At 40.7% G+C, this 15,747-nt stretch overlaps 1 protein-coding gene across 1 annotated transcript in view; it reads left to right on the plus strand.

Moving 5' to 3' along the window:
• The window catches only part of LOC8026876, a 33,244-nt gene that overhangs the window by 5,334 nt on the left and 12,163 nt on the right, over positions 1 to 15,747 (plus strand). The window contains exons 2-4 of the mRNA XM_042286292.1: positions 3,275 to 3,416; positions 4,797 to 5,014; positions 15,017 to 15,152. Of these exons, the coding sequence (XP_042142226.1) occupies positions 3,275 to 3,416; positions 4,797 to 5,014; positions 15,017 to 15,152 (496 nt within the window). The remainder of the gene's footprint in view (positions 1 to 3,274; positions 3,417 to 4,796; positions 5,015 to 15,016; positions 15,153 to 15,747) is intronic.

Here is a 15,747-nt window from a genome sequence, read left to right on the forward strand (position 1 = left end):
TACTCAGTCTGGTTCATTTGGAATACTTTCAATTTTGTGTAACTAGACTCGAGCTTATGCAATAAATCTACGTAATAAGAATAGGTATGAAAACGATCGCTTCTAACAGAGTTGCCTATAACAGGCGAGGAAGAGTCAAAAACGAAGTAAAGACATTCTCTGCCGAATTATGGAGGGGATGCGGGGAAATGCCAATTGGAAGTGCTCTTCTTTCTTTTGTAACCAGATGTTTGCTCAAAACTGTCGCGTTGTCCTCGGGTCTGTGCGAGGAAGCGGCAGCGGTAGGAGTCCTTTTCAGGTGTCGTGCCGGGGGCCGCATGAAACCGCCCTGCGGGCCGAATGCGGCAGGTGGGTCGTGGATTACCGACATCTGGCCTATAACGCTCTAGGGATCATTTGAAGCCTCCGGTTAAAGGATGATGGGTTAAAAGTGGTAAATATATGTGCAAATGGGAAAGCAATAAGAAAGATCAAGTTGAACAGATACCCTACCCAAGCAGCACGGATTTTGGCCAAGCAATGGCCAATGTCTGGCGATCGTCTTTTGGCCAGTGACCAGAGAGTGGTCATTCATTGGCCAATGCTTGGCCGATGGCTGATGGCCAGTGGCCATTGGCCAATGGCTACATGAAGGCCAGTCACCGGCCAGTCTCTGACCACTGCCTGGCCACTTGGCTAAGGACCATTTCCAGCCATTGGCCGATGACAGGCCAAATTTGTGCTGCTTGGGTAGTTACACGAGCACTCTTAGCTGTCGTTGAGCCAACACTCAAATCAATCGCGGGCTGCCGGAGTTACGCAGCAGCGTCAACTGTCAATGAGCCGCTAACCATCACTGGGCTCGACTCAGCTGGCCTATTTCAGTTAACCGACGGGGGTTGGCCCCAATCAATCGAAACATGGAGGCGTCTGCCGCATTGCCGCCGATGGCAAGTGCCAGCGAAGCGCCTTCTATTACGGACGGTTGGGGAGGTAAATGTATCTAGAAAGAATCGTTGTACCAAATAAGCCAGAAGACGTATGATTCGAAGCCAGAGCTGCCACTAAAATGATCAGGGTTCGCCGCGGATGTCGGTGCCGATAAGACTGATACGATTGTGATGTCGGTGCGAGTAAGACTTTCCTTCTGACTCTTTTTCTTGAATTCGTGCGAAACGTTTTAATTACTGTTTCTCAACTCTAAAAAAAAATAATAATAAATATATATTATTTTGTATTGAACGTTTGCAAGAGAAAAGTGCATTTAATTAATTTGTACCACTTAAAAAGTTAATGTGATATTGGTTTATGTTTCGTTTTCAATAAATCTGGGATCGAAAGTAGGGGTCGTTAGACCTATGTAACTTGTAACATGGGAGAACTTAGTTTAGCTCAATTACAGTTGGAAGATGCAAATGATCGTTGGCTCGATGGCAGTTCCAAAAGCTTGTGTAACTATGATATAATACGCTCAGCTGTAAAATGAACAGTGCAGACCAGAGGTGTGCAAATGTTCTCATTTTATTTATTCATCGGGTTTCTGACCAAAACAGTCTGCAGGTCCACACCAAAATAAACGCCCCCCCCCCCCCCCCTTAGTTTATCAAATATATCTTGTCGGCCCTACAAAACCTAATTGGCCAATGTGGCGACTGGTATACTTTCGGCCGACATGGAACCTGATCGCAGAGCCAAATAAAGCTTAACACGTAATTCGAACGGTAGGCAAAGGAAAAGTTCAACTAGTGCTAAAAACAAAGAAATAGTTTGGCAATATATTGAAAGCCCAGGGGAGCTGGTGTGTATTTACTATCTTGATGAATTAGCTGGGTTTGGGCTAGACACCTAGAAACACCAACCGTGGAAGAGGGAAGAAAAAGGTGACAGGAGAACAAAATCTGGACACTGTTCTCCTGTTACCTTTCTCTTTCTCTTCCGCGGTTGATGTTTCTAGGTTTCTGCCCGCAGTCTCGGGTAATTCATTAAGATAAGAATCTTATGACGCCCTTAAGTTTGGGGAGCACTGTACATCAATATCAATACCAAATACCCCTGCATAACTTGTTGCTTTCTAGATTATAGAACAGGAAATATATCCGGATTCTATCTGAATATCAGGTTTTCAGAAATCATACCTTTGTATGCAATCTGGATTTAAGGTTTTCATTACCAATTCCAGTTCAATTTGCACGCTCTATATACGAGATAATGAAAAGTTATATAGGGTTTTACGGTTAAAGACGTGCAAAATCAACCTATAAAACAGCAACAAATAGGAGGGCGGGCAAAGCAAATGACTTCAATGACAACTTTTAGGGCGAAGCATTCTATATTGCACACAGTGCTTTACTGTGCACACTCTTAATCGCTGTAAAGCGTAAACAATAAAAAATTACTAACCGGCATGCTTCACCTCCTTCTTACACTATATCAAAAGTAAACAAAAATTAAAAGAAAAGCCCTGAGCCAGATAATGTTACAAACACTACATTATGGTTACTTCCTCTTGGCTTCTTAGAACAATGGCCTTTGTCCGCGATGATTCAAGGAAATTAAGCGGAGCTGTAGCGCCTCCATACCCACACGTGTAACACGACCTCCCGCCTGGGAGCAGTTGACGGGACAGGTTTAATCATGGAGGCCTCTAACGGAAGATAACCGCGTATCAAAAGACGTCGACGGTTCCTTGTGGAAGCTTCGTAAACTTGAAGTGCGTTTTTTTATTGGCACAACCGGTAAAAAATGAAGGATTGCTTCTTTTGTTTCTAGCATAGATCCACGCTGCATTCTTTTTTATTTTACCGAGATGAGTCTCACAGGGCTGAATAAAGCAGAAAAGCACTAGACTTTACCGATACGATGTTAATTGTAGATTACATAACCTTAGGAAAAGTGCAAATTTCAGCACATTGTTCTGGTAAAATTATGAATGTTAGTTTGGTCGCGTTGCTGTGTGCAATTTCAGTTGTCCCTGAAAAAGTCCCTGAAACCTGTTGTACCCCTCCGCTTTCTGTAAGCAACATATGGCATCGCTGCGGTGAAATACGCTCGTGGACGACTCAACTAAGACCAAACCTTGCGAATCTTGCCGCGGCGCCGCCAGCGGCAATAATTTTCACAGTGGAATCGAACCGCGTGGCACAGGGTTGGAGCTGCAGAATGTTTCAGAACGTGCAAAGGCCGGTCTACATAGTGCCTCAAGGTTCATTGTTCATGGATAATCAGTCCTCGGATTGGCTCCTCAGTTCCTTCTTTTGCTTCAAGAGATTCGTGTTCGTGTCGTTTTATTTTTCAGTTGCAGCGAAGCAACAGGACATCGGTGCTGCTAGAAAATGTGAACCAGGCCGCAAAGGGGGAGTACAGCTGCGAAATCGCCAGCGGTGCGCCACATTTCCGCACAGTCATGGGAAACGGATCGATCACCGCTATCCATAAAGGTATGCATTGTTCTGTTCTTTATGCCTAAGCTCCATAAACATTACCGTCACAACGTGTTGTTGAAAAGCAGTTAGATTTTTTTTATTGAAAAACAATTCCGATAGATTACGTATGCGGTAGAGAAAAAAAAAGCTTTACTGTTTCTTACCGTGGAGCCTAGATATTTTGATATGAGAATGCAAGTTGTCCCGGCCATCGACCCACTCAACGCTTGGTTGTCATATTGGAAACTCGAAGCCCTATCTCAAGGTAAGTCCAACGTCTTAGCCAAACATATTGCGAGTGACAGCTTAAAAGACGCAGGGTGCGGTCAAAAACTAGATTTTTACCATGGCTTCGCTGCAAATGAGATTGTGATAGCTGTCGTTAATAATGCAGGGCAACGAATAATTCAAAAAGCTCAAATGTAACGATCGTCCTCTGCGCTTCTTTAAGAAGGACACTAAACAACAACAAAAAATTGTAAAAAGAAACTGATTTTGGTCAATGTTATATTTACATCTACCAACATCTAGGGAGTTCTCTCAGAAAGTTTCATTAGTTTATACTGCGTCCCCATTTTTGTTTATAAATTATTTTCGGTCTACCGATGCCAAAAAATGCAGGGGTTGGAACACTTTGAACGCATTTTTCTCCATTCCACTTTTTAGCATACATTTCACTCTAGGTAAATTATCGTTTTGTTATTACTTAAATTGAGTTCATTTTTACGAGCTTTTGTAATGGCATTTTAAGAGGAAGATGGCTATGAGCATGTATTTTATTTCATTTATCATGCTAATAACTAAAATTGTGGACAAAAGATGGTAATCTAAAAAAAACAGCATTTGTGTTTGTGATTTCTTGTCATGAAAGATGGTATATTATAGAAAAATATCATCATAGCTATCTGCTTTGCACTGGCCTAAATATATAACCGACGAAAACAAACATTTTTAAGCAATTTCAATAGAATAGGTTTTCTACGCAGATACTCTCACTTTCATTTTTCAACAGTTGCATTTTTTTAAATTCTCCTAGGTTAACAAATGTTTGCAGAAACATTCTCAACATCAACAGAAACAAGCCCTGTTTTGTCATTCGTAACAGACAAGTGATTTAAACCTTTACTTTTTGGTTAGTGTCCCCCCCCCCCCCCCCCTAATCTGACATTGACTAAAAGGGAAGACACTGTTGGAAATGAGCTGTTGAGAGTGCACGCGGACACTAGCAATTTGCTTGTCTCTACTGAATGTTGGAGCGCATTGGAAGAGTGAGTAGAAAAAAATTCATCCAGGGCAATTGTGCGTCTGATGGAAATTATGGACTGAGGTTGTACGAATAAATTCGTCAAAATACCAGCGTGGGTCCACGTACAATTCTACCTGCATCCTCTGCAGCCCCTGGCAGGAACTCGGCTGAACTGCGACTCGTCAGCGTGGATGCCCCGCCGTACGCATTTCTGGGAGGCAGCGCGAAGTTGCGGTGCCACTTCGAGCTGGGCAATGCCCCACTCTACTCCGTCAAGTGGTACAAAGGAAATCACGAGGTCTTCCGCTACGTCCCCAACGAGAAGCCGCCCGAGAAGGTCTTTCCACTCAGAGGAGTTACGGTAAACGTAAGTGCATGCTTATACTATATTACAAATTAAAAAAAAAATTGTATACTTAGGTTTCCCACAGGTATAGTTTCGCGACGGAATCGTATCCCTGACACCATTGTTCACTCCACGTTTGAAGAAATCAAACTTGTACGTAACGCGTTAATAGTAATGGATTACTTGTAATCCATTACATTTTACTGTAATTTTTTAACGCTTCAATTATTCCCTTTAAGAATTATCGATCCTTAGAAGTGAATTTCTTTTTTGCTGTAATCGATTACAAAATTATCTTTTGCAATTTTTCTCAATTTCTATCGGTGTGCGTGTGTGGGGCGGTCTGGGGGGGGGGGGGGCGGGTGGAGTGGGGGTTAGATCACGAGATCTTCCGCTACGTCCCCAACGAGAAGCCGCCCGAGAAGGTCTTTCCACTCAGAGGAGTTACGGTAAACGTAAGTGCATGCTTATACTATATTACAAATTAAAAAAAAAATTGTATACTTAGGTTTCCCACAGGTATAGTTTCGCGACGGAATCGTATCCCTGACACCATTGTTCCCTCCACGTCTGAAGAAATCAAACTTGTACGTAACGCGTTAATAGTAATGGATTGCTTGTAATCCATTACATTTTACTGTAATTTTTTAACGCTTCAATTATTCCCTTGAAGAATTATCGATCCTTGGAAGTGAATTTCTTTTTTGCTGTAATCGATTACAAAATTATCTTTTGCAATTTTTCTCAATTTCTATCGGTGTGCGTGTGTGGGGCGGTCTGGGGGGGGGGGGGGGTGGAGTGGGGGCTATATGTGCTGGATTCACTCAGCTTTGTGCAACGGTCAACTTTTCTTTCTCAAAGGGCCGGTTGCACCAACGCCGCTTAGCGCAAAGCGGAGCTTAGCCGGAAACCTAAGCTTAGTTTCGGTTTCGTTCGGTTGCACCAAACTGGCTTATCGCTAAACCTAGCACTAAACTACGCTTAACTTAAGCGCTCAAACTTGGGTGCTTTGCTTTTGGTTGTTTCTTAATCCTGGATTAAAAACATGGCGGCTGGTTTGTCGCGGTCGACGCGGTGGACGAAATTGGTTGTGCAAAGTGTTTTAGGCTACATCAGCGTGAAAGTCTCGACAAAATGACCTTCGATTGTGGCAAGGATGCAAAATATTGTCGCGTGAAGTGTTTAATCGACCCCTGTTTTCAAGTTGACTCTCCACTCTCAGGGCGTGTTAGCCCTAACCGAGATACGTACGGAGCTTTGGGTCTGTGGGGCTCACGGGGCTCACGTCTGTCTTCCCGTTGGTTCTTCTGTCAAAATATGTTACCGTAAAAAAAAAAAAAAATATATATATATATATAATAATAACATTTTCGTGAAGAGTAATGAATTACTTAGTACTTTTTCGATTATGTTTTTGAGGCTCTAATTATAATTGTAATTGGTTACTTTTTACTGTCAAGCAACTGTAATTAAAATTAGTAAATGTTTTCAGTAATGCGTACAAGTCCGCTGAAGATTCGTTCCCAAATGCATTAGATTACTAACTTACGTCACTTGTGCATAATATTGGGTTACTAATAGTAGGGAGTTTTAGATAACCGTTTCTCTGTGTATCGGATACGGTACGATAAGCCCTCCGGTACGATCTGCGCATGTGCGAGTCTTCTGATGTAGCATATGCAGAGTTCCTATTAGAGGGCCCATCGTGCCCTATCGGATGTGCAAAAATGGTCGCCTAAAACTCTCTCTAATATAATACGTATTAATTGCGCCCTTTATTTTTTATATTAAATACGTATGTTTTTTATTGTTCAAATATGACTATTATATGTATCTTAATTTGTGTAGTTTGATTGAGTTCACTCTTCATTTTGTGCAACTTGCTCCACATTACTGTATGTTCTTAAACTAACATACCTAATAACGTATAATCTTCAAAACTTCGTATCCGCTCAACTAACGTTTCATAATAAAATGACAGTAATACTAAATAAATTAATAATTAATACTCTGTTTTGTATAAATAAAACAAAAACGGCCACATGGAGTAGGTCAAGAACCAAGTATGAATAGAACATTATCCCTCAGCTGTTAGGTTTGTTTTATTAAGACATTTAAAAAGCGCGCTGATAAATGAGCGATGCACAAGAATAAGTTTCACATGCAAAAACCTTTACTGGGTGATTAATTTTAACTCGAATAGATAAAGGCCGTAAACGGCACAAAAGTGCAGTCTGTGGAGGTGAGGTTTTTCGCCAGGGGTACAAAGTATAGGATGCCTATCGTCAGGATAAGTCTCTTAATTAACAAAATATGTTAATTTACCTTTTAATTAGTCCAAAAACATGTTGCTTAAATTATAAGCTTACCGCGCGTCATCAAAGCCAGTAGATCAGTTAATGTGAACAAGACTTTAGGCACATGGAAGTGCGGGATTGCGCTAAATCTACTACTCCTGCGTCAGGCACAAGGCGGTCGGTGCAAAAAACACGGGTCTTATCATCCACGACCTCAATCTCCTTAGGTAACCCACAATGTTACAGCACTCGCCTACGAGAACAAAACCAGTAGCAATACGGAAGCCGGAATGCCGTAATATGGTTTAAATACGTTCTTCACACAAAAAAAGAATATATACTGTTCTATTACAATATCAATATAACGGCAATAGTATAAAGTATAAATATATTTATAGATGCACAAAAGAGAGTTTGTGCATATTTTCTATATCTTTTTACTGTAGTTTCTTTTTTCAAGTTTGCTATATCACAATAGGAGGCGTATAAATATTCGTGGCTGCGTGGATTGGCGCAGTATAAATAAAAAAGAATGGCTATAATTACATACAAAAGTTGGTTACAAACAAAATATAAAAATATAAAACAAGTCTTATTAACGTAGTTTTAAGAGAGGGGGATAATGATGTTACAATTAAAGTAAGGAGGCAATCATATAATTGCCTCATTTACGCCGAGGCAATTTCCGACATAGTGAGGCAAGGAAAAAAGGGCATTGTTCCCCGGAATGAAATTAGTTTCTTTTTGTCTGTTTGTTGTTTTCAATGCATGATACTCGTCACATTAGATAATCCTACCCTTGCCTCTAGGTTTCATATACAAGAAAAAAAAATCAAAATAATTGTTCGACTACATCGCGTAATGTTACAGTCTGAAGAATACACATAGCATGGAAAGAACTGAAGGCTCCGTCGCGTGAAACGGGGGACTCGATTCACTTGACCTCTTATTTCAAGTTCGTGTCTGCACTGGAAGGTACACTGGTAGAAACACACAGCACATTGTGGGGACAAGGAAGAAGCGATCCCATGGGCACGTACGCGTGCGGTGTGCAGGCTTAGCTTTGGCTCAGTTCGACCCAAGGCGCAAAAAACCAGACGTCATATCATACAGCATCGTACCCAGGCAGCGCTGCAGCAAACGCTTAAGTTTTTCTAATTTTGGTAATCCAAAGGATCTAACAACAACAAGAACAACACAAAGAAGAAGAAGAAGAAGAGAATAATAATATTAATAATAATAATAAGAAGAAGAAGAAGAAGAAGAATTTTATTCGGTTTGTTCTTTCTTCAGCACGTACGAGGCGGGTCAGTCGAAGCCAGGGTCGGCTTGTGCGACTAGACTCCGTGGTGATGAGTCTGATTGTTCTCAGGCGCAAATACAAGACAGTTATACACAATTTAAAGTTGTTTCACGGGTTACACACACAAATAAATGAGTACTTGGGCATATATACAACATCAAGTGCACCACAACGCATATCGACGTGTATGCCTAGATCTACACGTAAATTTACACTTAAATACATATATACAATTAAACATCATGCGGACATATAGGTTGATGGTCGGGCAGTCACTCGCATGGTAACAATAACTAGCCTCCTGTCGGTCATAGAGAGATTCCAGTTGTGTATCATACAATAGGCTGCTACTAGCACAATTGTTTTATGCGTTTTTTTAGGACATGCTGAGAGTCAATTTGATCAAGAAAATCTGGTAATTTATTAAATATGCAAGGAACATAATACGACCGAACACATTTTTCATATTAAGTGTATACGCGAGGAATTATAAAGTGTTCACTTTTTCTTATAGAGCGCTGGGCAGTTCGAGGTATTTTAAATTTTCTGAGCCAACAATGTCCTAGGATGACAGATCTATGAAAAAGGGGTAGAAAACGCGGCAAGCCCACATAAGAGAACATATCATCGTCCTGGTTTAGATTCGGATTATATGCAACGTTTTTCACGATGTGGCTCAGAATGGCGTCAATTTTCGTTCTCCAGAGGGTTGAGCAGTGGGCAAAGATAGTAATTCATTAGCGAAGAACTCCGTAGGCAAGAACATTCACGACTGTCTTTCTGACGGAGATTGGGAGGAACGTTTTTGCATGGTATAACAGACAATATACACCTCGTAGTTTTTTAGCCAGATAATCAAGGTGTGTGTTCCAGGAGAGCGCTATCGAAAAAACGTCCGAGGTATTTGACTGTATAGTGGTATGGAATGGGTGTACAGGTGCAAGATACACAAGACCACGAATGTAATATAAAAGGGATGTCGATGCACTGTCGTTTAAGTGGATTGCGGAAACAAATAAGCTTTGTCTTTTGTACATTCACTCTGATTTTATTTGCTTCAAACCAGTCCATGACTTTCGTAGAATTTATTTGTAGTGTGTTTATTGCAGTGCGCAGGCTGACATGAGTGGATATATTAATAATAATAATAATAATAATAATAATAATAATAATAATAATAATAATAATAATAATAATAATAATTGTAATAATAATAATAATAATAAAGTTTGTTTCCCATTCACTACAGGAATGTAGAAACAGGGTGAAAAAGATGTTTAACAGCTTAACGGAGCCCCGCTCTCTAACAGTTCCATATGACAAATTAAAAGACAAAGCAAGAGCAAAATATCAATATTGTTTGCAAAAAATAGATTACAACCTATCGCAGAAAATCAGTATCAATTGATATAATAAAATAAATCTTGCATTGTGACAGACATTATATCAACATTTTTGGTTAAGAGAAATTTAGTAAAGTAGGTAGCATATACTTTAGATAGTGGACGGAATAGTTGTTCTGGCAAAGGGACACAGCCCAACGTGCCGCCGGACGAGTTGGATAGGTGGTAACAGGTTCCCTTGGTTTAGAAAGTTTAACCAGATTATCCATGTGTCTTTTCTTTTTACTTTAAAGTTGATTATAAATTTATACGTATGCACATGGAAAACACGCAATAAATAATATTTTTTCAAACAAACCCTGGCTGCTTGAAATATAAGACGTGAGGCGCACAATTATTTCGTAATATATGTAATGTTTGTAGATTTTAACTGGTGGTTGTACCCAATACCAGGTGGCAGTAGTTTAAGTGGGACATAAATATAGTTACATATATAAGTAGTTTAACGTTGTTTGGTAAAATAAAACGGTTTCGTGAGACTAATCCAATCGCCCTGGACAATCCAGAAAGTACATAACTTGCATGGTCGGCCCAAGACAAATACTGGTTAATTTTGCGCAGTTGATACGTTCATCGCTAGTCTTAGCCGAAAATAAAATGGTTCTATCATCTGCGGATATAACAAATTTAGCAACAGAGTCTATGTCAATAATATCGTTAATATAAATGTTAAATAGCAAATGTCCCAAAATACTCCTTTGTGATAGACCGGAGAAAACAGACCGTTTGAGATGAAAAACCCTTTAAATGGACAAACTGCTTACGATTACTCAAATAGGACTCAAACACCCCAGTTGAAATGTATAAATTAAAAATGTAAGTAATGTTTCACCGGCCCGTTCTGCATACCTTCGGCATCACAACTATGGCTATTATTATTTTTTTTTTAAATTCCATAAAGAGAGTAGGGACACCTTTGTGCCCGTAACTGACAATAAAAAATGTAATCCCTACTTTTAGAAGATACATTATCACATGCGGCTTCTCTACAGTTAATATGAGGAAAATAAACAAACCTGTCATAATTGCGTTTGCCAACGACACGTCAGTTAATTTGTCCCCTGTAGAAGTAATGCATTCTGCTCGATGGGGTGTTTTGCCCTCTATAACTAAATTTAAGTCCTTCGATAGAAGGTCAGAACGGCCTACATAGTTTCTAAAGTATTCATGATAATAACGCTTCCTTGCTTTTCTCGGGCGTTTTCATTTGATTACGGTGCGATTTAAAGGTCCGGAGGTCATTGGGATATTTAGTTTTCGTGAACTTTCTATATAGCGCATTTTTAACATTCATATTTCCAAGTAGATCTACAGTTATCCACGTTTTCCGAATGCGCTTCTTCACTCTAATTAGTCTGCAAGAAAAATTATTTCTATAAATGTTTTTAAACAGCTTAAGAAAAAAATCGTACGCCTCATCGGGATCGCTCCTTCAGAAAATATCATCCAAAATTCGTATTTGCCACACATTTTGTTAACCTCTCCAAACCATCCGGTGTAATACACTGGACTTGCGCAGAATTAATTGGAACTTTCTTCTTTATGTTATTCATGTTGACACACATAAAAATCGGAAGATGATCTCTGAGGTCATAATTTATTATTCCAGATCTTATACGACTGTCCTAGTAATTTGTTATAAATCAATCACTCAAGGTATTTTAGGTAACATTACCTCTCGTTGGAGAGTTAACTACGATACGACAACAATTTATAGGTATTAAATTTTCCAACTGCCTTTTTGAGACAGTATTGATTAATATCTTCACATTAAAATCGCCAGGCAAAGCACCTGTAGGGGGGCGGTAAATGACCGAAGCGAAGTCGTTTTGGGTTCGCAATGATAAAGCTTCGTAATCTTTAGTGATAACAGTAAACGAAGCCAGCAACTCGCAATCAAGGCTTTCTTTAATCAAAACTGACACCCCCTCCCCTCCTCAAGTTTCACTGCGACTGATAAAAAAAAACACATTGGCAGAAAGTCAATCTGAATACATCGGTATGTTCTGTGTACCAGGTTTCAGAACGCATAAAAATCTCAAAAATAAAAAGCTCGAGCAAAAAAAAAAAACAACCCCAGATCAATATTTCTATTTTTAGGCTATCGAATATTAATATCTAAACAGCGAGTTGATTAAGAAAACTCTTTTCCAATACAAGCTCCAAACACAGAAGGCAAAATATATTCCGAGACTGCCATATCAAAACAAAGTATAAACATAAATACATTAAGAAAAAGGGTGCACACATCAATTTCTCAGCTCATGTTTGAAAAGTCGTGTTCGCTTGAGTGTTTTGGATGGGTCACCGGTTTTCCTTCTGACAAAGATGTTATCGTTTCGGTGCCAAACATACTGAAAATTGTGTTCACTTGCTCATTGTTTCGTAGCCCACAAGAGCGACTTAACTTGACGAGTCATATTTTCAAGAATATACCCATTATCTTTGGGCCGTTTAAGGTTACGTCTCTTGTACAGCCAGCGATCGCGAGTCTGTCGTTGCGCGAAGTGCAGAATTATCCTACGGATCTTATCTGGTTTAAAAGGGAGCCTGTGCATTGATACAATCTCGCATTGGGACAAGTGTCGGGGACAGCAAGTTTTCACTTGCAGCTTGTGGGACCCCGCGGATTTCTAGGTTTTGTTTACTATTGTGCCATTTCAGACAATTCAACTCTTGTTTCAACTTTGCAAGTTGTCCTTCCGTCCTAGCGTTCTCCATTTTTTCCACACGTTTTGTTAAATTTCTTACGTGTTTCTCATGGAGGCCAACTCTATTCAGTAGTTCATCATATTGGTCTGACATCTTTTGAACGAAAGTTTCAATGGCGGATACCGTTTCTTTCATACTCAAAAAGCTGTTCAGTTTCAGGCTCATGCTTGTAAGCAAGCTGGTCACGCCGATTTCGGAGTCTTTTGTCTGCGCGGTTTTGTCTTCTGTAGCTGCCCATAAAGGTAAATTGCTTAATTTGCTGCTGGAACTTGAACGAGGCTCATAACTAAAATGTTTTACAACAATAAAATAAATATATATTCACCATCATAATGCAGTCAATGCAAATGTGCAAGAGCTGGACAAAAATAGCGATAATAATCCTTGTAGAAGATCATCAAGGATAACAAATGGGACAGTCCTTTGTCTTCCTTTTTATTTTACTCTAGGGATTAGTATCGTAATATTTACCAGCTTCTGCGCTTTACCCACGCCTCCCTTTTAATATTAAAGAGGCTTATTCATTCAGTCTTGTAAAACTTTTCACGGAACACTTCGGGAGTCAACCTCCCCAACTGAAGATACTTCTTTACTGTTTCGTCCTCGAAATTCATACCATCGGGGCTACTTCTTTTTGGCTTTAGAGCCACTGAAGAGAGTTTGTCCATTTAGCACATGCAAGTTTGAGCGGCCACCTCGTGTGCTGAGACCGTGGTGTAAGATAAACAGGGAGTTCCCTAGAAAAGAGAACCGCGTTTTCCTGGCCCAGATAAATAAATTATGCATCGGAGAACGCTCGATCTCCGCTGAATTGTGACACAAGCGTTGGAATAAAACGCGATAATTTGAGGACATACCGTTACCTGGATCAAAGGATAATTCTGAAAAAGTTAGTTACTTTCTGACCCACCGTCTAAATAAGCCTAACATCGCACGTGGGATGTATACTAGCCAAAAAAAGAAAGCGCATCAGCAAGAAAAATTAGAGGGGACTGCTTTCGGTTTTGCTGATAAGTTGTTTTTACTAAAACAGGTAATGCAGGCGACCACAATGTCATTTACTTTTTTGAGGATTTTAGCCTTGGATGGACCTCGGCTCATAAAAAATTTCGTTTTCCTCAATCAATTATTTTTTTTTTATCCAGGTAACGTCATCTTCTCAAACTTTCGCGCTCTATTCAAAACGCTTGCGTCACATTCTAAAGATGTTTGAGCCTTCTGAGAGGCGCAGTTTGTTTCCTCAGGCTAAAATCCCGGCGCGCGATTTTTCAGCTCGAAAGCGTCTGCTCTGACCTGGACGGAATCTGGATTCAACACCAAACAGGAGAACTCTCCGCTTCAACACGTCTATAAGACTGTTTTGGCCATCTTTGAGACACGAATCTAGGGTCAGTGACGAAGCACTATCTAAGTGTAGTACACAGTTGGGTTATTTGGTAGTCCCATTCGGATCAAAATTGAGCGGAAAAACGAAACACGAGTCAAAGAAACTGCACCGACCAATCGCTTCGTCAGCCTCATTCCTCTGATTAGCCCTTAGCTTTTTCGTTTTTTTTTTTTCCTTTTTCGCACTGTTTTTTTTTTTTTATTATTGTATAAAGTCTCGTTCAAACAGTTGATTTGGAGTGTGACTCCAACTACTTGCGCCTAGTTAAGACTGCTGCGTCGAGCTGTTGCTATGGCGACCCTTGCGACGAGCCAATGGGAAGACGCTGTGCAGCAAATCGCAACGCAGCTTCACGCAGTCGACACAGGTGTGTGAACGAGTATTAAGCAACAGCGGTGATGCAAGTTTCAAGTTCTGCATGGCATGAGGCACCCAAAACAACTTCAAAAGTAAGAATGTCTCCCATAGAGAAGCATGGGAAACCGGTCCCGCAACACGTTGCCATGAACCGCCTATCGAGGAGACCTCTGGTGGCAGCGCTTGTGACCAGGGGGACGAGAGGTCCGGATTTCGAGTAAAATTTATTTTTTGACACGCGTGTCCCTCCCAGACTGATAAAAAAAAAAAAAAAAAACATTTCTTTTGCTTTTTAGGGGCTTTTACGGGCGAGTCACACACTTGCGTTGAGTATGACCGAGTGCAAGGGTTGCTATGGGAACAGCTCCACCGGCTTTAACGAAGCCGGGTAAAAGCCGCTTTTGTCGGAGCCGACAGCTGTTGCCATGGCAACCCTCGCACTCGGTCATACTTAACGCTAGTGTGTGGGCCGCCCTATACCTGGCAGCTGCGACGCGCGTGGTTGCCCCGCCTATAAATATACCTCACACCGTGGTTGAGACTCGCCACTCACATTTTCTGCAGGTAGCCGAAAGTGATGTGTCATCAGTGCTTCTGGAGCAACTGGCCTTGTCGAGCGGAGGTCCATATCGATGCGAGGTCTCCGGCGGCGCTCCTTTCTTTCACCATGTTTCCGGTGAACGGGACCTTAACGTCATAGGTAAAGTAATGGGCTTTGGCCTTGTATGATTCATGGTACCACGTTTTTATCCTTTTTGTGTTTTTTGTGTTTTTATGGCTCTTTGTATTCCCCCCCCCCTCCCCCCCCCCCCCTTTCCGCTATGTAATGGCCGAGAGGGCCTGTTGTGGATTACTGGGGTGCTTGAGGCTGTACCGTGTGCCATGAAATCTTACGAGAAATAAGAGCGTCAGATAGCTGATTCATGCGCACAACACAATGAAATCTCATTTTTAGAGTCGGAAGTTATTATTCAAAGATGTGTTTTATTTGGCCAACCTAACCGTAGCCGGTAATTCAGCCGATCTTCTACCAGGGAATTTAAGGGCCTTAGAGTAATCAAATAAATATACAAGACGTTTTAGCGAAGACGGACAAAATTTCCTACAAATTCTCTATTCGGGGTAGTCGCGCATTTTCCGGCTTCTGCCACCGTCGTTGCCCGACGGTGGCAGAAGTCGGAAAATGCGCGATACTAACTAATTAGTTTGCTAGTTGTTTAAAACTGCGTAATTAACTTTTTAATTTGTGAAAGTAGAGATAACGTTCTAATTTGAAACTTGCTGAGCGCCATCGA

The sequence above is a fragment of the Ixodes scapularis genome, unplaced genomic scaffold (genome assembly GCF_016920785.2).
Source record: "Ixodes scapularis isolate PalLabHiFi unplaced genomic scaffold, ASM1692078v2 PGA_scaffold7__128_contigs__length_106722199, whole genome shotgun sequence".
NCBI lineage: Eukaryota > Metazoa > Arthropoda > Arachnida > Ixodida > Ixodidae > Ixodes > Ixodes scapularis.